The 27,439-nt window shown below is 46.1% G+C and overlaps 3 protein-coding genes across 4 annotated transcripts in view; 2 read left to right on the forward strand and 1 right to left on the reverse strand.

Moving 5' to 3' along the window:
* The window catches only part of zcchc7 (zinc finger, CCHC domain containing 7), a 72,295-nt gene extending 51,506 nt beyond the window's left edge, over positions 1–20,789 (forward strand). For both annotated transcript variants that reach the window (XM_079498852.1, XM_079498853.1), the window contains exons 8-10: positions 17,301–17,396; positions 17,513–17,621; positions 19,190–20,789. In XM_079498852.1, the coding sequence (XP_079354978.1) occupies positions 17,301–17,396; positions 17,513–17,621; positions 19,190–19,791 (807 nt within the window). In that variant the 3' untranslated portion in view covers positions 19,792–20,789. The remainder of the gene's footprint in view (positions 1–17,300; positions 17,397–17,512; positions 17,622–19,189) is intronic.
* Positions 20,790–23,473: 2,684 nt separating this feature from the next.
* Positions 23,474–24,364, reverse strand: LOC306921649 (large ribosomal subunit protein eL8-like). The gene has a single exon (XM_079498882.1). The coding sequence runs from the start codon at positions 24,329–24,331 to the stop codon at positions 23,531–23,533; it is 801 nt and encodes a 266-aa protein (XP_079355008.1). The 5' UTR covers positions 24,332–24,364; the 3' UTR covers positions 23,474–23,530.
* Positions 24,365–24,937: 573 nt separating this feature from the next.
* LOC306921395 (ATP-dependent 6-phosphofructokinase, liver type-like) lies at positions 24,938–27,274 on the forward strand (the record flags this gene model as incomplete). The annotated part of the gene is made up of 1 exon (XM_079498512.1): positions 24,938–27,274. One exon carries the CDS (start codon positions 24,938–24,940, stop codon positions 27,272–27,274), a length of 2,337 nt encoding a protein of 778 aa, XP_079354638.1.
* Positions 27,275–27,439: the final 165 nt, after the last annotated feature.

Genomic DNA, 27,439 nt, shown 5'->3' on the forward strand with positions numbered 1-27,439 from the left:
TGCGTTGTTGATCATAACTAATCACCATGAAGCACAGGACTGGGGAGAATTAAGTTGAACGGGGAAAATAAAGCACACTTATCATTTAATGGGAAATTGGAGGAAGGGACTTAAACCAGCGTGATCCTCAAAGACGGGAGAGCCCAGATGAAACTCAACTCCAAATCAATATGTTGGTTATGATTGGTATTGACCTTTACCTCCAGGAGATGAGTGAGAAACCTGTTCATTTTCCGGTCCTTTACTTTGACCCCAGACCCTGTTCTTCTCATATGCACACACACACACACACACACACACACACACACACACACACACACACACACACACACACACACACACACACACACACACACACAGATCTGCACATATGGATGCATGCGTTAACACAGTATGTCATCATGTAGAAAACTTGGAAAGTCGTGCAAACCATACTTACAGTATGTCAGAAGGGATGATGACATTTCCTTTTGTGTGCGAGTGTGTTTGTTTGTTTCCAACACATCAGTAAAGATCCATTGTCTTGTGTGTGTGTGTGTGTGTGTGTGTGTGTGTGTGTGTGTGTGTGTGTTTGTGTGTGTGTGCGCACGTGCGTGCGCTTGCGCCTGAACAGAGTGGTGATATAGACCTCAGCCTAAGAGAAAAGAGCAGCTTGTTTGTCAATTAAAAGACGTGATAAAGCATGAAATGGGCTGCCAACGCCACGCGGGACGAGAGAGTAGGAGAGAGAGGGAAGGAGTGTTGGTGTGTGTGTGTGTGTGTGTGTGTGTGTGTGTGTTTGCATATATCTTTGTGTGTGCGTGTAGACAGGGGAGGTCTGTCTGTCTGTCACTCTCCTCTATGGAGATTAATTAGCAGGGGCTGTCTAATGAAAAGGCAGCATCGTTAGCTAGGCTAGCACGACAGGAGATAATGGAGGGAGGGAGGCATGAACGGGAGAAGGCATATACGCAGTGGCGGAAAGTAACTGAGTACATTTATTAAGTACTGTACTTAAGTGCAATTGTGAGGTATTTGTACTACTTTACTTGAGCATTTCCAATTTCCAGTATTGTTATTACAAAACATACAGTTCAGCGCTATATGCATTTCGGCCATATTTGATAATAGGCGATGCGAATTGCGACGTATTGTGAGCTTATTACTTTTGGTACTTTAAGTATATTTTGAGTATTTCTATATTGCGTGCAGTATTGATACTTATACTTAACTACAAAATGTGAGTACTTTTCCCACCACTGCACATATGCTTCAATGTTGGAGATTGAAGTGGAATTGCATTTATTTGTTAAGTAGCAGTCGGGGGGACGGGGGGGGGGGGGGGGGGGGGGGGGTTTCATTCCGACCAGAAGAGAATTCATGTTGATGATAGACTGAGGGATATATGTGCATCCAGAATAGGTGTATTTGGTTGTGGCACGCACGCACATGTGTGTGTGTGTGTGTGTGTGTGTGTGTGTGTGTGTGTGTGTGTGTGTGTGTGTGTGTGTGTGTGTGTTGGACTGTGCTTTAACGGGTGGTGGATTGTGACCCAGGTCTAATTGAAGTATTTAAGCCATTTAAGCACGGGAACAGAAGGTCGTTACAGATCCAAACTGGCGTGGGGGTTAGGGGCCTACACACATACGTTCTCTTACTCTCTCTCTCTCTCTCTCACACACACACACACACACACACACACACACACACACACACACACACACTCACACACACCTCGCAGGGCTCCTTCTGTTTAAGACGGTCTCATTTTATTCATGATGCTGCTTATGACCCTGAACTCCCCAATGTGAGGTGTGTGTGTGTGTGTGTGTGCTTGTGTGTGTGTATGTATGCTTGTGGGATGTGCACGCGTGTGTGTTCGTTCGCTTTGGGAGATGTGACTCTGTCACCTTCCGCTGGGCTCAGCCAGGTGTGAAAAGGCATTCTGTCAGACCTCCCTGCTACTGGGTCCATTTATCCTCTATGCGTGCATGCACGTACACACTACACACACACACACACACACACACACACACGTGAATTGTCTGCTTGCGCACCTGGTCCTCGACTAACAAACTCTTCCAAACCAGAATATAGACCACAAAGCTCTGGGTTTATTACAAGAAAGGATACCTACCTACTATCACACACACACACACACACACACACACACACACACACACACACACACACACACACACACACACACACACACACACACACACACACTCTGTATACAGTAGTGCCATTAATGGTGTGTATAGCAGTAACATTTCCAGCTCATTGGGCTTCTGTCATTTTTAATAGTAAATTAAATAATACATGTAAATGGTTTTGGCTTGGAGGACAGCTTTTGGAGAATGTGATGTTTTTTTACGCACTGTTCCTCTGGACCCACCAGCCCTTTCTCTCTCTCTCTCTTGCACGTGCGGCACGGTTGCACGGCACGCCCGCACTCACCCCCACCCTTTGCATGTTAGTGTACTGAAGCAAACTAAAGTGTCATTGGAGGAAAACAAGGTAGCGCTCAGCGTGGTCACTAACGCCTAAGAAAGCGAGGCATTGTGAGCTTGTAGCTCTGCAATTTTCACAAATTGAATACGTTTGTAGATCTGCTATTTTCACTACTTTAAATCATTTGTAGATCTGCTGATCTCTGATCACTTCATGGTCATGAAGTGTGGGTCATGACCGAAAGAATAAGAATAAGGTTGCGAATACAAGCGGCGGAAATTAGTTTTCTTCGACGGGTGGCTGGCATCTCCCTTAGAGATAGGGTGAGAAGTTCAGTCACACGAGAGAGACTCGGAGTGGAGTCGCTGCTTCTTCGCATGGGAAGGAGCCAGCTTAGGTGGTTCGGGCATCTGGTTAGGATGCCTCTCGGGCGTCTCCCTAGGGAGGTCCTCGAGGCATGTCCCACTGGGAAGAGACCCCGGGTTAGACCAAGGAAGTTGGAGGAAACGCATCTACTCACTGGCATTTGAACGTCTCGGGATCCCCCAGGAGGAAGTCACTAATGTTGCTCTGGAGAGAGAAGTCTGGAGCTCTCTGGTGGAGCTGTTGCCCCCACGACCCGACTACGGATAAGTGTTTGAAGATGGATGGATGGATGGATCTGCTATTTTCACTATTTTAAAATAAATAGTTATTCACTCACTCACTCATATTCTCTCTCTGTCTCTCTCTCTCTCATACCCACGTGCAATGAGTTTTTCCCCTTGTGAGATGCTGTCATGCTTCTTGTATTAGGACCAGACCAGAGCACCATCCACTGGCTGTTGCATGAAGTGAAGCCTCTCGCTTTGGACACTTGTACAGGACAAGGAAACATTATTTTGTAGTCTAATTTATCATACTTTTAGGGGAGAGTCTTTGACCACACCGAATAACAACAAATTTTACAAGCTTGCGTTGTATAAATGTACAACATGTAAAGATTTGGCTTAACACATAAATTGAAGAGCCACAACTCATTTCAGTCATTTGGATTCCATAGAAGCCAGCATGTCTTCTATTCTGTGAAAGCATGCTGCGCACCGAAAATATACAGCTGTTTTCGGTCATTGGTTATTTTAAGATGAAAGAGTATTTGAAGTGATCAAACTAGCAATAGAATACATACGTTTAGAAGCATCTTCCAGAAACATGAATGGTCTCAGAAATCCCATGATTTCCTCAGCTGGTCGGCCTAAAACATCATCATTACATTTTCAGTCTTGAGATTTTATTTAGCTTTATTCCATGTCTTCTCACAACATCGCCACTGCTCTGCACGGATCCGAGAGAGACAGGCAGGCAGTGATGGAGAGCTGGACATGGTGGTGTATAGGGACGCACAGAGAGACAGGCAGGCAGTGATGTAGCAGAGAGCTGGACATGGTGGCGTAAAGGGACGCACAGAGAGACAGGCAGGCAGTGATGTAGCAGAGAGCTGGACATGGTGGCGTAAAGGGACGCACAGAGAGACAGGCAGGCAGTGATGGAGAGCTGGACATGGTGGCGTAAAGGGACGCACAGAGAGTAGGAGAGGCAGTGATGTTTACCCATTGAGAGAAACATAGGTTTTTCAGAAAACTGTTTTAGAAGACATTTGTAGAATCGAGCTCAGGTCGAAATGGGTTAACCCATTTCGGCCTTTAAAAAATAGCAGACCTACAAGCTCATAGCGCGCCACTCGGTGGCGCGCTATGAGCTTGTAGATCTGCTATTTTTCAATAGCTAAATTAAAACATAATGTTTAAAACACCAAAAGGGGTCCCTGCCCAAAATGGGTTAAAGAAGGTGAAAGAGACCTGAGCGAGAGCTGGCAGAGAAGAGGGAATATGAACACAGACACAGCTGATTGGCGCAGGTATATCGGTGTGTGAGCATTGATTGGCTTCTCTTTAGATAGCAAGGGTGACACCTGTATGTGTGTGTGTTTATTGATCGTGCCTGTGTCTGTTCGGCGTGGTGGGTATTGAGCGAATCCTGTCCTCCTGGTGATACGCGTGCGTGCGTGTGTGTGTGTGTGTGTGTGTGGACTTCCCTTGGGGTAAGGTGTGGGGTAAGCCTTCTATCACTGGCTGTTTGGGGGCGTCTATGGGGAAAGGTGCCACCTTCTCCTTTGTACACAATGGTGAAGCCATTTTAATGCAATTCTCTGTTGTCTATTTTTGGTTCATTCCTCATTTCGTTGCTTTGTAAAAAGCCCTGCGCTTGCTCTTTTCAGCTTCCATTGTGTATATTCCACATTTTTCCTAAACCTTCACTTTGTGTTCCGCGTATCTCCTCTGTTGTTCTCAGTCTTCAACTCCCATGTGTGTGTATTCACTAAGTTGTAGCTTCCCGCTCACGCAGGCCTTTGTTCAGCTAGATTCAGGATTTCCCCGAAAACTTTTTTTTCTCCATTGAGTAAATCACTCATATATCAGGTATTAATATTATATAAGGAGGAAGAATTATTTCCAAAAAGTGTACAGTATTTGTTAAATTGTTGTTTTTATGTGGACACCCCCACCAGTTCATTTAGTATGCCTGGTTTGCGGTGATGGGTGGTGATCCACCTGAACTGAAGCTGCACCCACATCTGTTGTTTCATGATTAAGGGGGAGGGGTTAGGGGAGGGGATGATAGTGTGATGTCACTATATCTCAGTTTTTTTCATTTTTCATTTTACAGTATGTACGATTGTACGTCTGTCTGTATGTCTGTCTGTGTGTATGGCTGTAATGCATGTAATTCAACACACGCGTTCCACACCCTCGCAGGGAGTGCAATGCCCAGTGTCGAGTCGGTCGGACCCACGGTTGTCCAGAACCGCCTCTGCCCGTGCTCTGGACAGGGCCCCTGCCCATGGTCTATATGGAGCTGGCCTGTTCTCCATATTTGGGCATGCCTGACACAGAACTCCATATATAGGAATAAAGGAAGACAGAGACAGAAATCTCCATATATGGGCATAAAAGGGACACAGACAGATGGGTGGAACGGGTACTCTGACATGGGTATAACGGGTATTGCATAGCCGGGTGGTGCATGGATCTCCAACTTCCATCGTTACCGACTATGTGCTCTACAGCCGGGCACCGGTCTAGTTATTAGAAGTGGATAATGAGAACAAAGAGTGTTTATGGTTGAAAGGATAGTTATTATAGCTACATTAGTTTTTTTAATTGTAGTTTTCTCTTTTGGATGTTGGATAGTTGTAAAAAGAACCACCGCTCATCCGCTGAAAGAAAATAAAGGGAAGCTCCGCACACTCAGATCTGCGCACAATCAATGTATTTATTTAGCAAGCTTTCGGTCTACTGACCACCTTCAGGCATCATGTTGATGTTGGATAGTTAAGTCTAATGCCGTTTAGTCTAAATGTCCTATATGGGTGGCTTAACGGTGTATTCTTGCAGCTACAGTACAATAGATGTAATCATGGATGAGTATTGTACCAATATCAGGAACACAGATGTAGTCCACAATGTACATACAGGTTTTAGTAGTCACCACGTACCTGACTGTTGTTCACTCTTTGATTGAATTTGACACAAACTCTTATTTTAGAAATTGTAATTTATGAAGCCAGTGCTTTGAAGGACATAGGTGAATTATTTTGTCAAATAAACTACAAAATGCAGTTTTTCCACTTCATAACCTCAACCTGGGGTCGATTTGGCCATTTGTTATTTTTGGTGGAGGATGGTGAAATTGATTGCATATCTAGGTAACGGATGGAATATAAATAACAGGATATGCTACTCGGCTTCTGCAAAATGAACTTCCCCATTTCATGTTAGTATGTAAAGGCGGTGTCTGGATGTGACTGGGGATTCATTCAGATTCATGCCGGGCCTGCCTGCAGTTTAGTTTAACAGAGCTAAACTAACTACAAGAACCAGCAGGATATAAGGAATGTGTTCGAAAGAAGATTGAGTCCTACATTCTGGCAAAACAATGGGTAAATCAGGAAAATTGCTCAAGAAAAATGCTTGTCCACGTAGTATAATCACCTTACCAAACCGAATCCAGTCTTCACACTTAAGTTGCAATACAAGCTAAATAGAAAACAGCAACTTCCTTGACTTAATAGTGTCTCTTTTCAAAATTCGCCAAGGAAGTCATTTGCGAAAATATTCATAACCAAGACTGTCTGGTGCTTTTCCCTCTTGTGTGATCATTTCAACTGGAGAACTACAGTAGTGGTTGAGCAGCCTTGCTGTGTGGTGTTAAAGCGCCCTTCACTGGCCATATAGAGAACTGCATGCTGATGCCTGTACAGTACTTTGCAAAGGTGTGTGTGTGTGTGTGTGTGTGTGTGTGTGTGTGTGTGTGTGTGTGTGTGTGTGTGTGTGTGTGTGTGTGTGTGTGTGTGTGTGTGTGTGTGTGTGTGTGTGTGTGTGTGTGTGTGTGTGTGTGTGTGTGTGTGTGTGTGTGTGTGTGTGTGTGTGTGTGTGTGTGTGTGTGTGTGTGTGTCCACATCGCATGCATGGGCCAGTATTTCTGTGCTGCGCAAGTTGTTACAATCTCATGTTTGAAACTTTTATCAAATAGTAATGGGCAATGCAATCTCCCTCCTTTTATTCTTTCTGCTGAACATGAAATTGTAGGTTTGAGACTTGACCTTTCTTCTTCTTCTTCTAAATCTTTTTTTTCCCCCTGGCTTGCTGCCCCCATTCGCTCTCACCCCTTTTGAGAATGAGTTTAATTCAAAAGGCATTCTATGAAAATCCTTTAAATCCACGTCCTTTCAGCAAGCAGTTTTTGCTGTCTCATCATTGTACAGAGCGGACTCTCCACTTCTCTCACCTCTGTCTGTGTCAAAGGCCTCTCGGCACTGTATTCTACTGTAGACTGAGACACTGAAGGCTGGTCCACTCTGCACAAGGTGTCTCTGTGTAAAGCTCTAGGTAGCAAGGCATTCGCGTAGCACATTTCTACCATAACCCATTTTGGGCGGGAACCCCTTTTGGTGTTTTAAACATTATGTTATAATTTAGCTATTGAAAAATAGCAGACCTACAAGCTCGTAGCGCGCCACCGAGTGGCGCGCTACGAGCTTGTAGGTCTGCTATTTTTGAAAGATCGTGAAATTGTGATGCAAATCCTGACAGAAAACTGTCAGGACATTTTATAAATTTCGACGTCAGGCCCAAATGGGATAAAGAGACTGTTCTGAGCTTGGTGGCCACTGATGGATTGTTGGTATTAACCTACGTATATGTGTGTGTATGTATTGTGTTGTATGCATGCATGTATGTATTTGTGTGAAAGAGTATTTTGGCTAATCCCCCCCTTCAGTTTTCATCAGGCGCGTAGCCAGGATTTACATTTAGGGTGGGTGGGGAAAATGTTGGGCGCAACGCTGGCTGATTACTGTACGGTATGTCTATTGAGAAAGAGCCATTGCAACTTAATACCGTAATGCAAGAAAGGGAAACGTGAATAAAATACAATAGGCAAGTCATGTGTGTTTTCTATTCCTCAAAATTGCAATTGCAACAACAAATCAACTGCAGTGCAAGCAGCCTAGTATACAGACTACAGCATGAGACGACTTGAAAATGTGAATAATTGGTCCAACCCCTCAGTTAAATCTCTCTCAAACGCCAAGGTTGACATTGTACTTCTGGGTGCAGTTTGAACTCTGTTTACACTGGAAAATAGGCAGTGCTATTATTGCCCGTAAGAAACACCCTTGCGTTATTTGATAGCAAGGTGGGTCCAAAATGAAGCAAGCTCCTGTTCCTCAACTGTTAGACCAAAAATCGCACCCGTGCTAAATCCAACACAGGGAGGCTGGCAGAACATTCAGTAAGAACGCCGGGACAACGCTCTACACGTTCCAGACGCTTCTCCCTTCTGGCTCTAAAACTATGGAATGAATTTGCCATTGCAATCGGAACTGCAGACCCAGTCCAATCCCAGCCCTAGACTCAACGACCTTAGCCTTATGCAAAGGCTCAATTTTTGTAAATTAGATTAGAGCATTTTTATGTAGACATAGCACTCTATAGTGTATACTCAGTTTCATTGTACAGATGTTCTACTGTTGGACAGATGTTAGGTTCTTAGCTTACTTACTGTATGATTCTTGATGACTATTTTTATGCATTTGATGTATTATGTGTTCTTGCTTACTGTAAATCGCTCTGGATTAAGTGCCTAAATTGTAAAGTTGTGTGTGTGTGTGTCATCAGCCGATGATGCTGATCATAGGGTCAAAAGCTCCTACACTAAATGGACATACATAGGGACAGACGGACACAGCTGCACCGCTCCAAAACACTGCCAAAGACATTGACAGTGTTTGCCATTTCAGTTGCATCAGCACGGGGAGTTCTTAGGAATATGCTAGCATACTGTGTGTATACTGTATACAGTATGTAATGAAACCATATTATGATCTCATTTTGGAACCTGCATGACATTCCTGGTGGTGGTGCTCATGTTGTTGGTGCAGTTAATTCCCGATACCGTACGGCAGTGACGCTGGCACCGTGGTGGGCGCTGGTGACCGGCCTAGCGTCTCGGTGGTCTCTGCTGGCTGTGGGGGTGGGCGCTGGTGGTGGTAGACCAGGTGGCCGTCTTCACAAAGTTATTTGATTATCGATTCTTCTCTTCGAACTCTATAATCTTATAGAGTTCAGATCAGATTAGGTCTGGATTTGGGCTGCCAGTATCTGCTCAGTTATCAAACACTTCAGTTACTGTCCTGTGTGTGTGTGTGTGTGTGTGTGTGTGTGTGTGTGTGTGTGTGTGTGTGTGTGTGTGTGTGTGTGTGTGTGTGTGTGTGTGTGTGTGTGTGTGTGTGTGTGTGTGTGTGTGTGTGTGTGTGTGTGTGTGTGTGTGTGTGTGTGTGTGTGTGTGTGTGTGTGACATACACAACACAGTCAGCAGTGCACACTCGTCAAATATAGTACAACACATTTTTTAAGATATTTTGGGGCTTTTTCTTCCTTTATTGAAAGATTCACAGTAGGTTGACATGAAATGGGGTGAGAGATAGACACGCAGCAAAGATCATCGGGATCGGGAGTCGAACCCGCGACACGCGGATTACAGCCTAGGTGCCCAGACTGCTACGCCAGCCGCCGGGGCTGAGCAGTACAACTTATTTTAATTACCAAATAAATGCATATCTCTTATACACCACTAGATTAACACAGGGTTTTTCGGTGACATCAGTCACAACGGAAGCCTCTGAAAGTGACAGAAAGTAGCCCTGCTAGATTAGTACGTATCCTTCCACAGTGTGACAGGACGTGCGCGTAGCCCTGCTAGATTAGTACGTATCCTTCCACAGTGTGACAGGACGTGCACGTAGCCCTGCTAGATTAGTACGTATCCTTCTACAGTGTGACCAGATTACCAGACCTCGCCTGAAAGACGGCCTGAATAACATCATCATTCCATTCCTGAACCATCTTGCCCCCCCCTCCCCTCTACACCAGCCCCCTCCTCCCCTCTACACCAGCCCCCTCCTCCCCTCCCCTCTACACCAGTGGGTTGAAGCATCTTGCCCCCTCCTCCCCTCTACACCAGTGGGTTGAAGCATCTTGCCCCCTCCTCCCCTCTACACCAGTGGGTTGAAGCATCTTGCCCCCTTCTCCCCTCCCCTCTACACCAGCCCCCTCCTCCCCTCCCCTCTACACCAGTGGGTTGAAGCATCTTGCCCCCTCCTCCCCTCCCCTCTACACCAGTGGGTTGAAGCATCTTGCCCCCTCCTCCCCTCTACACCAGTGGGTTGAAGCATCTTGCCCCCTCCTCCCCTCCCCTCTACACCAGTGGGTTGAAGCATCTTGCCCCCTCCTCCCCTCCCCTCTACACCAGTGGGTTGAAGCATCTTGCCCCCTCCTCCCCTCCCCTCTACACCAGTGGGTTGAAGCATCTTGCCCCCCTCCCCTCTACACCAGTGGTTTTCAATAATGGACCATATGAAGGTCCATTATTTATTGGGCGTTTGAGGCACGGACCACCATTTGACGAGATTTATTAAGGGCATTATGTCGACCCCGCCCGCTCTCCTCCGCCCCACCCCCTCCTGGTGCTGCGGCCATCTTGGAAACTAAAACGCAATATAAACAATGTGAGAGGGGTGGGGCAGAGAAAGGCCCTTATTGTGTAGACTTCCGGTAAATTAAGTAATGCAGATGTTTAATAATTTAACTCTTGCGAGTGTTCAATTATATGAAATAATATCTATAAGGGTCCATTTCGTTACCCACTCTCCATCATTTAGCTGGGGACCACCTGGAACCTGTCATATGGTCTAACTGCCCTTCAACATATAGGCATGGGACCATATGAAAATTACACCTTACGATTATCGTGGCAAACATAATTGCGATCAATGATATCACGACAATCAAAATATGCTTAAGATATTAACTTAAAATGTCTCAGTGTTGTTAACCACTCGAAGCACGAGTGGTTAACAATGTTTGCCAAAAATAGACGATCTACTACAACGCAACGCGTTGTTAGCTTGTAGATCTGCGGTTTTTGGCCAATCGATTTGTGTACAGTGAAATAAGCGCACTCTTTACAGGTGCATTTTATCGAGTACGGAGGGTTTAAGTGGCACTGAATTTGCAGCTCGACAAAAGTTAATTTGTCCTATGACGACGGAGGACAATTTCCCGATATATTAAAATCTCTGCGATGCGATTATTGTGAGTGCCGAGCATTTTTTTTAATCACGATAAACGCTGATGGCGATTAGCGTCCCATCCCTAATTCAACCTAGTTTATACTTCACCACATGATGGTGTCACTGAAAATAACTAACAACAACACAGCACATTGTGTGGAAGTATACATCAAATTAGCCATTATACTCCTTGTCCATTCTTTGTCTCACCATACCATTACGTACTCTCTCTCTCTCTCGCTCTCTCTCTCTCTCTCTCCCCCCCGTCATGATTCTCTGTCTCCCTCATTCTTCTCTCCAACCCTGTCTCTCTCTCTTTCTCGCCCTCTCGCTCTGTCAGTCTAAAGAGGAAATCGGGTTCCTCCTGATTGTTTTCACACTGATTGACTGACTGACGGGAAGAGATAACACAGGCCCACAGGGAATTACACCCTGTGTGTGTGTGTGTGTGTGTGTGTGTGTGTGTGTGTGTGTGTGTGTGTGTGTGTGTGTGTGTGTGTGTGTGTGTGTGTGTGTGTGTGTGTGTGTGTGTGTGTGTGTGTGTGTGTGTGTGTGTGTGTGTGTGTGTGTGTGTGTGTGTGTGTGTGTGTGTGTGTGTGCCTGCGCACGTGCACTCTGCACTCGGAGCACAGGGTTAGGGCTTTGGTTTGGGGTCTGAGGCTTTGTGGACTGGCAGACACAATAGAGATCAAAAATCTGAAATCACATCTGGTTAATTCGTAGCCCCCACCACACACACACACACACACACACACACACCTTACCACAGCATGCTTACCCTGCATCTTTCTCTTCCCACTTCTAGCGCTAACCCTCGTATCCCACTTGTACAAACATTGCAACTTGTCCACATTCTAGTCACCTGGAATGTTTAGTGTTAGTCTAGTTTTAGTCAACTAAATCTACAGTTGATTTAGTCGACTAAAATGTATTTTGGCAGGCCTTGATGACTGCATCAATTTTACACTTGCTGAAAATAACAATCTTGTAGATCTGCTATTTTCAGCTTGCAACCAATTGTAAAATGACTTATTTGACTTAATGACTGTTTAAAGGAGCATTCAGTGATTTGGAAAAATACCCGGTCCACCCGGTAACAAGATGTGCACATGCACACGCTCTACAGTGGGGGGAGTACAACAGACCAACAGCATGTGCACCAATGCCCGCCCCACTCCATCATGATTGGAGGAAGGCCCCTCTCATCCTGATTGGATGAAGGCTTTGCCACCCAAAGCCCAAACCGAAACTAGGGTTTTTTGACCCCAGGGGCTCACTGGGGACAGGGAGGAACTCCTTATATGGTCAGCACACTTTATAGTAGGGAGGATTATCCAAAAAATTAGAAAAAATAAGTGATATTTGAATTAAGTGAAATCACTAAATATACCTTTAACTAAAGTTTCCCACCTATTCAAAGTAATCTCTGATACAGACAACCTTTTTTTAGGTCAATGATATAACATTGTGATATAATAATATAGCAGCGGGTACTTGACTGTCAACTGTCTCCCCCCCCCCACCCCCCACCCCCCCAACCATGCCGATCCGCCAACATTTTATGAACCGTCAGCCAGTGGTAATAGACGGCTTGGGAAACCCTGTCTTATGAACATTGGATTTTATTCCCATAGTTTCCATGTATGTACAGTATATGTAAATGGATGGATGTTATACAAATTAAGCAATCCTTCAAGAGAATTATGTTATTAATGATAAACAGCTGCTTTCAAAGATGGTGTTAACCTAACATGTGCAGTGCACACTGGCACATACCCACACACATGTGCGCACGCGCGCACAAGCATACATGCACCACAAGGGTGTGTTTGTTTTGGTATGGGCCCACTAGTGTTGTGTTAGCAGGCTGGTTTCTATGATAAAAGCATGCAGAGTGGTTCCCCTGAGGTTCCAGTAACATTATGCAAACCTCTCCCCATCGTTGCAATAACGTATGCAAAACACCGCCGCTGGCCCTGGCCCCTACTCACACACCCTTTGCTGTTCAAACGGCCACAGCACGCACGCAAACACACACACAAGCCTGTTTGCTTCTCCGATTGTGTTTTATAACTGTGTGTGTGTGTGTGTGTGTGTGTGTGTGTGTGTGTGTGTGTGTGTGTGTGTGTGTGTGTGTGTGTGTGTGTGTGTGTGTGTGTGTGTGTGTGTGTGTGTGTGTGTGTGTGTGTGTGTGTGTGTGTGTGTGTGTGTGTGTGTGTGTGTGTGTGTGTGCGCCCTCCTTCAGATTGTAGTCTGTAACAGTCTGAGCTTTGTGTTGGTCCAAGGATTAACACAGCTTTACCACCAGCAGCCAAGGCAAGGAGCAGTGGAGAACAGGGCTTAGAGAGACACAACGCAACGTGTGGGAAAGTGTGTGTGGATGTGTTTTAGTGTGTGTGTGTGTGTGTGTTTACACACATGTGCACGCAGGTGTGTGCGCGCGCGCACATGTATGAGAGGCTACGGATGAGTGGCTGTCTGTGTCCATGCAGACAAGCCCTTAGGACACTCAAACTACCCCCCCCCCCCCCCAACGCACGCACGCACACACGCGCGAGCGCGCGCACACACACACACACACAGTCACACAGTCACACACACACACACATACACACAAACACACACACCAAACCATCACTCCTCTTCTGCAGTATCTATCAGCGTCTCCAGAAATGGACCGCTTCATCTTGAACAAACACACTGTAGATGAGATCCAATCCCTTTGTAGCTCTGTGGATTCTTCTTCTATTTGGGCCGGTCGGTGTCTGTCGCGTCGCCACAGAGCCAGCCAGCCAGCCAGCCATAAACCACTTTTAACTCGCCCTCAACAATTCTCTGCATGGGTTTAGTTTCCATGATGCCTGGTACAGGCCCTATAGGCCTGGGGTTCTCAACGTTTTTGGCTGGGGACCCCCGGAAATGCTTTGGCCATGACCCCCGACCGGAAATGCTTTGGCCATGACCCCCGCCCGGAAATGCTTTGGCCATGACCCCCGCCCGGAAATGCTTTGGCCATGACCCCCGCCCGGAAATGCTTTGGCCATGACCCCCGCCCGGAAATGCTTTGGCCATGACCCCCGCCCGGAAATGCTTTGACCTCTACCCTCATACCCGCATATAGCCTCTACCCTCGTACCCATAGGGTACCCTCATATAGCCTCTACCCTCGTACCCATAGGGTACCCTCGTACCCGCATATAGCCTCTACCCTCGTACCCATAGGGTACCATCGTACCTGCATATAGCCTCTACCCTCGTACCCATAGGGTACCCTCGTACGTGCATATAGCCTCTACCCTCGTACCCATAGGGTACCCTCGTACGTGCATATAGCCTCTACCCTCGTACCCATAGGGTACCCTCGTACGTGCATATAGCATCTACCCTCGTACCCATAGGGTACCATCGTACTCGCATATAGCCTCTACCCTCGTACCCATAGGGTACCCTTGTACCCGCCTATGGCCTCTACCCGTGTACCCATAGGGTACCATCGTACCCGCATATAGCCTCTACCCTCGTACCCATAGGGTACCCTTGTACCCGCCTATAGCCTCTACCCTTGTACCCATAGCCCAGTGCTTCCCAAACTTTTCAGCCTGGGACCCAAAATAGAAATTAGATATTTGCCCGGTGAATATCTAGTAGTGAAAATAGCAGATCTACAAGCTGACCATGTGCCGCTTCGGGCCACGTTGTGAGCTTGTAGATCCGCTACTTTCACTACTTCTTAAATATTTGTTTTAATTTATGGAATTTCTTAGATTTTTCTTTTCTTCATGACATTACTGGAAAAAAAATCTTTGGATTTTGTTATTAATTCATGAAAAGTTTTGCTTTTTTGGGAATGTTTTTTGAAAATGTTTTGAAATAATAACTAAAATCCCAAATGTAGGAAACAAAAATGAAGGGGACCCATAACAATGTGTCCACGACCCACATATGGGTCCCGACCCACTGTTTGGAGAAACAGCCCCCCCCCCCCCCCCCCCACACACACACACAAACACACACTCTAGCCTCGCTGGCTTTGTACCTCCATAGCCTCTATCCTGGCACCCACACAGATAGGAAGTGTTAGAAAGAGAAAAGAAGAGGGAGCAAAATGGGAATTATGGACATATATCAAACTAATTAATATTGTCCGTGACAGACACACCCAGATGTGCGGGCAGCCGTGCACACATACACGCGCGCACACACGCCTATCACAGGTTGGTGGCGTTGATGGGAGAAAAGGAAAGGATTCCATTTCTTGGTTTATTCTCTGTGCTGGATCAGACCACTGAAAGATAAGAGGAGCCCAAGGTTAGAGAGAGAGAGAGAGAGACCTACAGCCAATTTACATGAGAGATGAATGGGAAGAGGGGGTCCTGAGACAGGGACTGTGATCCTGCGTGCGTGCGTGCGTGCGTGCGTGCGTGCGTGCGTGCGTGCGTGCGTGCGTGCGTGCGTGTGTGTGTGTGAGAGAGAGAGAGAGAGAGAGAGACAGAGAGAGAGACAGAGTGTGAGAGAGGTCTGTGATCTCCTGGCCTTTGTGATGGAGATGGGCCCGGCCGGCCTGACCCGATAATGACGCGACGCTCTAATAGCATTCATCCTTTCTGCTGAAAAACTACTCAAGCGGAAAAGAGAGAGAGGGGAGGGGGGGGGGGGGGGGGGGGGATAGGGGCAAGGAGGGAAGCATATGGAGGAGAGATGGAGAATGGATGGAGGAGAAGAAAAGAGGGCAGGGGAGGGCAGTTTCCTAAAGCTATGTTTAAAAAATGACGTGCGGAGGAAATCATTTGTAATCGTGGAATCAGGAATCGGAGGGAGGCGTAATGAGAGAGAGAGAGAGGAGGCACCTTAGACCAGACATTAGAGTTGTGTGAATGTGTGAGTGAAATACTGTGCGTGCGCATGAGATTGAATTGTGTGTACGTGAGTCAATGTGGTGATGTTTGTGTGCGTGCCGAAAGGCATTACTGTAGGTTTGTGCGTGCGTGTGAGTGCGTGTGAGTGCGTGTGTTGTGTGTGAGTCAGGGTCTAACATTAGCAGTAAATGCACTGTGCCTGTCTCTCGTCGCTCTCTCTCTCTTTATCAGTGTATATTTGCTGTGGGCACTGGAGCGTGGAAGGCTTTCAGAACACTGGCCCATAGGGGACAGGACCCTGTGTCCAACACACACACACACACACACACACACACACACACACACTTACTTATCATACAGGGTCATTACAGGCTCCTAACTATAGCCAGCATAATCATTGCTTTATATCAGCAGCCATATTCAACACACAATACGCACCATGCCGTATCAATAGAAAGCATGTGAATGGTGGGAGAGATGAAAGGGAAAAGGGGAAAGCTAGACTGCTGTTGGATTTCATTCAGGACGCTTGGAAGATGATGGGGAGTAATACAGAAAGAAAACGTTGCTCGACTTTATCAAGTTTGATTACATAGCTACATTCTATTCAGGATGCTTTGAAGATGAGTGTAACAAAAATCAAATAATTATGTACAGTGTGGGTAATGTGATTTGATAGATCATAAGATTGATGCATGAATTTTGAGTTGTAATCAGTCTGTGTATATCTCGGACTCACAGATGTCTCTCTCTCTCTCACTACACGTGCGTACGCACACACACACACAGCTCGTTGGCAACCCTGGAAGCCTGTAACGTGAACCTGCGTGTCCGTCGGCACGACTCGCTCACACGCACGCCCGTGCTTGTGACCCGTCAGCGGACGTCACGTTCGCACACACGCAGGACTCGTCGCACCCCCTGCGTGTTACAGCAACTTTGTCAAGTGGTCCGATTCTGTGACCTGCGTAGTGGAGGCGACTGGAGGTATAGCTGATTTCTATAGGCAACTAAGAGTGCTGTAACGCGAGGTGCCCGGATGTGGCGTCAATGGCGTGCAAAACGGTCCTAGAGTTAAATAAAGTTGGCGAAAAACACTGATAAACAGTGTTGAATTTGTTAAATTGAGAAAAGGGCTTCGAGATGCCCTGCATAACGTAATGAATGGTCAATGCCTGTGTGCAAATGCAGATCAGCTGGTCAAGGCAGTGAGGAGCAAAGCTGGGTTACAGACAGATATGACAGACAGACATGTCTAGATTTATAGTAGGATGTATTTTTTAAACTGCTTCTTTACTGGCAGTGGAAAGTTTATTGTTTTAACCCAATATTCTCTTCAGTCCGAAGCAGGTACTCCTGTGAGGCAAAACGAAAACGACCCAGGGAGGAATCCTCCCTACTGCTACAACTGCTCTAGAAGAGGACACTTTGGCCATGTGAGTCTTTCCACGTGGCCTCTCTGCATTCACCTTCTTCCGGTTGCCTTTTTCCCCGCACATGCGTGTATGTTTGTGTGTGTATACGACGTTTTGCATTGTGTGTCTTTTCTCAGGCATGTACACAGCAGAGGATGTTCAGAGGAACGTATGCCAACACCCCCTTCATCAATCACTATGACACACGAGATGACATCAGGAGCAGACAGAACAGGATAAAAAAACGTATGCTGCACACACACACACACACACACACACATACATACACACATTTCACATCTTTATTTGCATTCACATTTAACATGAAAATCTTGAACACAAACAATAGTGGATGCGCAAACTTGGAAAACTCTACAAGTGCTTCAGGATACAGATCACGGGTACAGAAAGCATCGCCAATTAATGCAGACACTGAACAGAATTTTGCTGATGCCATAGCTCTCGTCTTGGGCCCCTCACGACTGATTTATGGACATTACCGAGGCTTCCAAATATGAACACAATTAGTTTACATTTGTAGCCAAGCTGTATAATAGCATCCTTAAGACGCTGGTACTTAAGCACCTTAGTAAGGAATGCCTCTTCTAGACTGGTCAAATGTACAGCTCCATCTCAATGAATTAGAATATTTTGTAAAAGTTCATTTTCTTCTGTAATATAATTCAAAAAGTGAAACTTTCATATATTCTCAATTCATTGTGCATAAAGTGAAGTATTTAAAACCTTTTTTTGTTTTAATCTTGATGATTATGGCGTACAGCTCATGAAAATAATATTTTACGAGACCACTAAAAAAAGATTTTTTAAACGAGAAATGTCGACCATCTGAAAAGTATATTAACCGTTTTCGTCCATCCCACGTGTCCACACGTCCTAGGGAATCCAACCGACGCATGCATTGGACGCGCATCCTCGATGATATCAGGCGAGGAGAGAATATTCTGAATTTTTTCCCTGTTTCAGTCGGCCACCGTACGCTTCACTCTTCAGTCATATTAGCTTATCGTTCACTAGCCTGCAGAAAGAATGCCTCGTATCTGCTCATCTAGGGCGCTCTCCGTGGTTTTGATCTGATGGATATACTAGCGCTTCATTTCTGCTCCTCATCCGCCTCTCGTTCAAAATATGAACGCTTTTTGGATCATGTATCGTATAATTGAAATCGTGGAGGGGGTTCCGAGTAAAAGCGGCCATGTCTTTCCGGCACCCCAGAGCTTCTATTTTGAAGGAATCCCGGCACTGATTGTGTTAATGTACAGTAATGTGCAGTTCATACTTGGTCTGGGCTACTTTTGAACAAATAATTGCATCAATGGGGCGTGGCATGGAGGTGATCAGCCTGTGGCACTGTTGAGGTGTTATGGAAGCCCAGGTTTGCTTTGATAACAGCCGTAAATTAATTTGTATTGTTCAGTCTCACACCTTCCTCTTGACAATACAACCTAGATTCTCTGTGGGGTTCAGGTCAGGCCAATTGGCTGGTCAGTTAAGCACAGTAATATCATGGTCAGTACACCAGTTACTAGTAGTTTTGGCTCTGTGGGCAGGTGCCAAATTGAGCTGGGAAGGAAAATTAGCATCTCAATACTGCACAATGAATGGAGAATATATGAAAGTTTCACTTTTTGAATTATATTACGGAAGAAAATGAACTTTTAGCAAAATATTCTAATTCATTGAGATGGAGCTGTACATGCCACTTGCCATCATAATAATCTTGATCAAGAACAAGTAGAAACGGATACAAAATAGGACCGAATGAATCTGATGTTTCCGTTTTTTTCCCCTCCCAGAACTGGATACAAATGGCCTGTGGTCCACCTCTCAAAAGCCTGAGACCCCAGGACCACCAAAGAAGAGACAGAAAACCAACTATAGCTATGCAAGCCATCACCAAGACCCCAATCGCCACGCTAACCACCGCTCTTACCAAAGCCCTATTATTCACAAGCCCGGCAACACCCACATTAGGTTTAATAAGTCTGCCACAAAGTTCACACCCAAGAAAGCAGACAAGCAAAGTCAAGGGTCCAGCGGTCCAGGCAAACGTTGGGAACCCAAGCGAGAAGTGCCCACCACAAGAGACCAACTCCCTCCGGCGAGACCGGCAAAGGTTGTTTTTGACGAGGCAGACGACTTACGCCGTGGCGGGAGACGTCGTGAAGGAGAGAAGAAATGTAAGAAAATGAATAAGAATAGCTCTAAGGGGCCACCGGGGGTGCCCTTCAAGCCCAACGCCTGTACCTCAGATCGCCTGTTTGGGCCGGCGAGGCCTGGACAGGCAAAGAAGAACTATCGAGCCAGAGGAAGAGAGAGGAAGAAGGCTGCTGCCACAGAGATGTACCCCACTGACGAGAACTTGTTCATTATCAAACAGAGAAAACGCCAGAGATAACACGGCACCCTTGAGTGTGTCGTGTGTCAACATGGTGACATATGGGTTGTCTGCAGACATGTGAATGCCTGCCCAGATTTTGTCATCTCCGGTCCCACTGACACAGGAGTTAAATTCACAGAGTGGCTTTGGGTACAGTGCAGTACGCCTCCAGGCTGTATCATCTCCACCGTGTGGTTACTGTGAAAACTACAATGAGTGCAGACTAACTATGGCGTTAGTTACATAACTAACATTGCATCATTTACAGTTTGGTAATTTCCTTGCTGGTCACTGCAGGCCATTCCTAGCTCTTAATTGATCCCTTTGACCCAGTATGCCTTCGAAGTTCAAAGGGATCAATTAAGCTCTCCCCCCCCCCCCCCCCCCCCACCCCACCCGGCAGATGACATAATTTTGCAGAGAAAGATGACCCCTATCCACTTTCAATAGAAAATATGTTTAGAAAAGGCTTTACGGGGTGAAATTCATGGAATGGGTGTTGTGAAACTTTTGCCAGTCAAAATATATACTTTGTTTTATTGAAAAAGTTACACAGTATAACTTTAATGTCAAAATGCGTGTCAAAGGACAACTTCTACAAACAATACCTAAGTAAGGGAACTCATTGAACTCATTCTCAGAAATGTATAGGTCTGCATTACTTAAAATTGTGTTTTTGTCAGACAGTAGCACAGTCTTAAGTAATATTATTGATATACAGTAATTTACACAATGCTTGCATTCTAGATTGAATAGTGCCATTTACTACAGTCAGTATTTAATAATAGTGATTAAGAAAAAATATATATGTTCAATTGTATAAGACAAATGTCAAAGTAATGGCACTGTGTGCATCTTTTAGACTAGACACATTCTTTAAGACTCAGTGAATAAAGTACCGTATTTGACACACATCATTTCATACATGAATCATGATGATTTTTCTTTTCTTGGTAGGTACCTGTGTTCCTGTGCTTGTGTTTGGCTGATGTTGATTTATTAAAGATTGTTTTGAATCATTACTGACTTTTTTTTCTTTCTTTTTTTTTGATGGGGGGCTTATGAGGACTGAGGAGGTAGTCCTCCTCACATCACTGGTGCAGCTGCTGTGCTTCCTCCTCAAAGTGAGCAAGGCTGTGTGGAATATTTGGAACCCATAACAATTCAACATAGCCCATATTCAATAATGTTTGGACAGGTCATGTGTGCTCTGTGCATTTACATGACCATGTGATCTTAGGTCAACCAATTGGCCGTTGTCTTGACAACACTTCTTGTTTAAAGTGAACCTCATTGATCTACCTGGCCCAGGCAAAAGGCCTAGAGTGAAGTGTCATAATGATTCAAATTTACCACAGCTGTTTGAGGTCTCCACCAGAGCAGTATTGTCCGCAAACTTAACTCAATTCTATTCCTACCAGAAGGCTTTGAGGCTTTTTTTAATCTCCAGATATTTACTGCTGATTATTAATTAAAAATAAATGTGTGACATGGAGACAATCCTGCAAATTATTTGGTTAGGTTGCATTGTGAACAATTTACCAAGAAGTGGAAATTGATTGTGCACATAAGGATCTGAATGTAGTATAATACGGGGTATTTAAATGTTTGTGTAAACACAAACATTGGCTTGTGATTGGCTGATCACCCCATAGCGATGATTTGATTGGCTCAGCACAAAGGTGAGGGCAGAAAAGTGAAGATGGAAAGGTGAGGACGCAAATTGTGATTGGCCAGAATGAGATGTATGATAAGAGCGAAGTGAGTGAGGGGCGTTCTTATCAATCATATATACAAGATATATGAAATGTAAGATGACTGAATTTATGTGATATATATGTATATATATATGGTGGTGTGGAACGTGTGTGTCAAATTTGAAGTCGAGGAGGCGAACGCTTCTCGAGGTACGTGGATTACAGATGTACAGCATTTATAATAGGACATCTGGTTTCATGTATCCTCATTACTGCAGCTGTCTCATCAGTGAGACGGTACACTGACTGACTAAAGCTTTACACTGACTGACTAAAGCTGTAAGGTGTGTACTTATGTACGTGTCAGGATTGTCCGAGCTATTGTATGTGGACGAAAATATAATAATACAAATAATAATTTGAAAAAGGATGAAAGAAATAAATGCGAGCTCTTCATACTGAGACCTGACATCTGACAGATCTTTTTCCCGTTCCACACAGTGGACACAGTAGTCATCCTTATTATCTTGCAGTTGCTTTAGACTTGCCTGCAACTGTCTGTGTCCAGCTGGGCTGTTGACTTCCGTCGACTCATACCGGTGGAGTCTCGCCATAAGGATCTGGTTCTCAACTAGCAAACTGCCCCTTTCCTCCTGAAGGCCTGCCACCTTCCGCGGCATCTCCTTCAAAGCGGCCAAAGCGTCATTGAACTTTGTCACTGTCTTTTCCAGCTGCCTGTCCAGATCCACATGCAAGTTATTTGCTCCTGAAACTCGAGCTTCCTTGCTCATAAGCTCTTGGATGGCTATCATAGCAACATGTTGCACTGGCTCCTCCATCATCCTTATGGTATGGATGAACTGTTGTTTCTGTCCACAGTTGACAGCACAGTACAGTATGAGCTGAAGCATCCTGCCTACTTCCGCTGCATCCGAATGTTCCCCAATGAGGTTAATATCTGGCAGCGTGAAGTCGATTATCTGCTGGCCTAGGACCTCTTGGTTATAATCTATAATGCCTTTCAGAATTTTCCTCAGATTGCTGACCTTTAACCTACAGTTTTCTCCAACCTTGATCCTGCTAACGTAACTATCGTTGAAATATGTTGCATCTATTTTCTGTAGAGCCTGAGCCATGACGACACCACTGGTAAGATCCTCAACTGTTTTGCAGGGAGCCTCCACTCTAAACGTCTGTATCCATGTCAGGAGGCTCTCACACGCCGTCTCCATTGGATCCAGAGACGCCAAAGTAGCCATTAAAAATGGCTCACACTACCACCCACAGTGTGTCTGCATGCTTGTGTATCTGTGCATCTACAGCACTATATACCGATACGGTTCTCACATGACACACACTGTTTCACGGCATGCCTGACAATGCCGATTTACACAGGCGCCTTTACCTTGCAGTTTGTCCTTGCGTTTCTGGAATGTCTCTCTCTCGCCCTGGTCTGACTTCACACAACAATCTGTCTTTCTGGGCTGAGGCGGTGGTGCAGGTTTACTTGCATCTCCCACGTGAATTACTGTGTTCCCGAGCTGATCTGCTGTTTGCAATATTTCAAACGTGTCCTAAATAGTAATCGATTATTAATTACTTGCGCAAGCAGAGCGTGCAAGTAATGTTTTTTGTCCGGTGCTCCGATGCGTATGTCCCGTGGCAGCGTATGACGTAATGATTCATTTGTGCTTGATATGGCATTGGTGTCAGATTACATACATGTATACATAGGGGCATTATACCTTTAATCCACCCGACACTGAAACATATTATTACGTCACCATCGAGAGCCAGTTATACCCTGGCATTGGTACATATCTTCATCACGTTGCTGCTACGGGACATATGCATAAAAAATAGTTGAAGTCCTCCTGGCACAGGAGTACTTCAACAGGAGTACTTCAACAGTACTTTCACGCTCTGCTTGCGCACTAGTAGGCCATTTATGGCCTACAGTATACTTGTGTGCAACACGCAAGTAGGCACTCGACAGAGTGCAGTTCTTTTTTTCTTTTCTTTTTTATGGTTGATGGGCATTTATTTCAACAATTTACATTTTATCCAAGTTTGGTGGCCAGTTCCTTGGCCTTGACCTTTTCCAGCTTTGTGACACGGGCTGTAGATTTGGGACCAAGGATATTGCCTCCCCAATGACTACGAATTTCGTAGTATCTGTCGTTGTAATTGGTCTTAATGGCTTCCACAAGCTTAGCAAGGGCGCCCTTGTCCTCAGGGTTAATCTGGGTGAAAGCCACTGAAGTGCAGGTCTTTCTGTGCACGAGCCTTCCCAACCTAGCCTTGCCCTTGATTATGCAGTATGGGACACCCATCTTGCGGCACAGGGCTGGCAGGAAGACAACCAGCTCAATAGGATCCACATCATGAGCAATGATCACCAGCTGGGCCTTCTTGCTCTCCACCAGAGTTGTGACTGAGTTCACACCTGCACGGAGGACAGGAGGCCTCTTGGTTGGCGTGTCTCCCTTTCCTGCTGCCTTCTGCTCAGCACGGGCCAGCAGCCTCTGCCTCTTCTCCTGCTTTGTCTCTGGTCTGTACTTGTGGGCCAACTTGAACAACTGTGTTGCTGTCTGGTGGTCCAGAGCTTGGGTGAACTGGTTGATCGCAGGAGGGACCTTCAGGCGCTTGTACAGGATGGCACGCTGCCTCTGAAGGCGGATGTAGCGAGGCCATTTGACAAAGCGGGTCAAGTCACGCTTTGGTTGAATGTCCTGACCAATGCCAAAGTTCTTGGGTCGCTTCTCAAAGAGGGGGTTGACCACCTTCTTCACCTCATGCTTCTTGGCCACAGAAGGGGCTGGTGCCACCTTCTTCCCCTTCGCCTTCTTTACCTTCGGCATGATGGTTCAGATAGAAAAGAACGTACGAGGGAATTCTGGGTAACTTTAGAGTATAACAGAGTGCAGTTCTAGTTGATTTTGTTTGATTAACTGTTACAGCCGTACTCCTTTGTCACTGATGACACCAGAGATCTCCATAGATGGGTATTAAAGGGACATAGATGTTCATATATGGGCATATCAGTCGGATTGGAGGTGTGACGTACTGTAGGTGTGAGGGAAACACAGCGACTAGAACCTCTTAGTCCTATATCAAAATTGGCTTAAGGGTGGACCGGCCGGTGGATCACGTTTTTATATGCTCACGTCACTATGGCCCAAATATGGAGTGTGTTTTCTAACCTCATGTGTCATCATGACATCATTGGCTACATATGGGCACAAAATGTCACTCTGGCCCAAATATGGAGTGTGTTGTCTAACCTTATGTGTCATCATGACATCGGGACATCATCGCCTACATATATGGACACAAAAGGGGCCATGGCGTGTTGCTTTGAACAGGGAAGAAGCTGTAACTTGCACTCGTGTTCAATTATGAAGGTTAGCTACTAAATATAAACTCATTTACTATAGTTCAGATACAGATCTAGCAGCGCGGTCGAAATGTCTTCGATGGATTTGGAGAAGCTGAAGATGACGGGCGCTGGCAGAGCTATAGTAGTTCTGACCAGTGGCGGAGATGCACAAGGAATGAACGCCGCGGTCAGAGCTGTGACTCGAATGGGTATATATGTCGGGGCCAAGGTCTATCTTATCCATGAGGGGTATCAAGGCCTTGTAGATGGGGGCGACAACATCAAACTTGCGGACTGGCACAGTGTGACCAATATCATTCAGCAGGGTGGCACTGTGATAGGCAGTGCTCGATGTAAGGCCTTCATGACCCATGAGGGTCGTGCCGCTGCAGCATTTAACCTCGTGAGCAGGGGAGTCACCAATCTGTGTGTGTGTGGTGGAGATGGCAGTCTCACCGGGGCCAACATATTTCGCAGTGAGTGGAGCGGGCTGCTGGACGAGCTGGTGCAGCAAGGAAGGATCACAGACACCCTAGCCAAGCAGCATAGCCACCTGAACATTGTGGGCCTTGTGGGCTCCATTGATAATGACTTCTGTGGCACTGACATGACTATCGGCGCAGACTCTGCCCTGCATCGCATCATGGAGACCGTTGATGCCATCACCACCACCGCTCAAAGCCACCAGCGTACGTTTGTTCTGGAAGTCATGGGACGCCACTGTGGGTACCTGGCGCTGGTGTCTGCTCTGGCCTCTGGGGCAGACTGGCTTTTCATTCCAGAGGATCCTCCTGAGGAGGGCTGGGAGGACCGTATGTGTGCCTGTCTGGAAGGGAGCCGCAGTAAAGGTCGCCGACTTAACGTCATCATCCTTGCAGAAGGGGCAATCAACCGAAACGGCGAACCAATCTCTGCAGATTATGTGAAGGATCTGGTGGTAAAGAGGCTGGGTTATGACACCAGGAAGACTGTACTGGGACATGTGCAGCGAGGAGGAACTCCCTCTGCCTTTGACAGAATCCTGGGCAGTAAGCAGGGTCTGGAGGCAGTGGTGGCTCTGATGGATGCCACTCCTGACACTCCAGCCTGCGTCATTGGCCTGTCCGGCAACCAAGCTGTGCGCCTGCCTCTGATGGAGTGTGTAGAGATGACTAAGCTGGTGCAGACCGCCATGAATGAGAAGAGATTTGACGAGGCTATCAAACTACGTGGTGGGAGCTTTGAGAACAACTTGAACATCTACAAGATGCTTGCAATCCAGAAGCCATCTTCTGCGACCAACCACTCCTTAGCCATTCTGAATGTGGGGGCCCCTGCACCAGGGATGAATGCAGCAGTGAGGTCTGCTGTGAGAGTGGCGCTGGCTTATGGACACAAGGTCTATGGTGTCAACGATGGCTTTCAAGGACTGGCCAATGGCGCAGTGAGTGAAATGCTATGGCACACTGTGGCTGGATGGACTGGACAAGGAGGCTCCGTGCTAGGCACGAAACGAACCCTTCCAAGTAAATTAATGGAAAAGATTGTGGAGACAATCAACAAGTACAGCATCTCAGCTCTGCTTGTAATCGGAGGGTTTGGGGCCTACGAGGGTGTGCTACAGTTGTCTGAAGCCCGGGGTCGTTTTAATGAGCTCTGCATCCCCATGTGTGTCATTCCTGCCACCATCAGCAACAACGTGCCTGGGACTTACTTCTGTCTTGGAGCCGACACTTCCGTCAACTCTGCCATGGAGGGATGTGACAAGATCAAGCAGTCTGCCAGTGGAACCAAGAGGCGTGTGTTCGTAGTGGAGACCATGGGAGGATACTGTGGCTACCTGGCTACTAGTACTGGCATAGCAGCAGGCGCCGATGCAGCCTATATCTACGAAGAGCCTTTCAACATCCGCGACCTTAAGACCAACGTGGAGCATTTAACAGAGAAGATGAAGAAAGATATCCAGCGAGGTCTGGTACTAAGGAATGAAAAATGCCATGAGCGCTACACTACTGACTTCATCCACAAGCTGTATTCAGCAGATGGCAAAGGCGTCTTTGACTGCAGAGCCAATGTGCTGGGACACCTTCAGCAGGGAGGAGCGCCTTCACCCTTTGATCGAAATTTGGGCACTAAGATGGGAGTGAAGGCTGTGCGGTGGCTTTCTGAGCGTTTGACTGAAAACTTCCAGCAAGGGCGTGTGTTTGCCAACTCACCAGCGACGGCATGTGTGCTTGGTCTTCAAAAGAAGGTTGTCTCGTTCATCCCTGTCACTGAACTGAAGGCTGAGACAGATTTTGAGCATCGGATGCCCAAAGTCCAGTGGTGGATTAGCATGCGGCCAATGCTTAAAATGTTGGCTAAGTACCAAACCAGCTTCACTGAATACATCCCGGGAGAGATCGAACATGTGACTCGTCGATCAATCAGCAACCCTGGATTCTAGACATTCAGGAATTATGTTTTCTCCTTAAATATCAATCAGCCCCTTCTGCCTGGTTCTATAAAAATCACACCCATCCTGCTAAGAGGATTGAAATACCCAGAGAAGTACAATGGCTTGTTTAATTCATCAGAACATTAATGACATACAAATATACAGTATTTACTA

The sequence above is a fragment of the Electrona antarctica genome, assembly GCF_951216825.1.
Source record: "Electrona antarctica genome assembly, chromosome: 4".
In the NCBI taxonomy this organism is placed as follows: domain Eukaryota; kingdom Metazoa; phylum Chordata; class Actinopteri; order Myctophiformes; family Myctophidae; genus Electrona; species Electrona antarctica.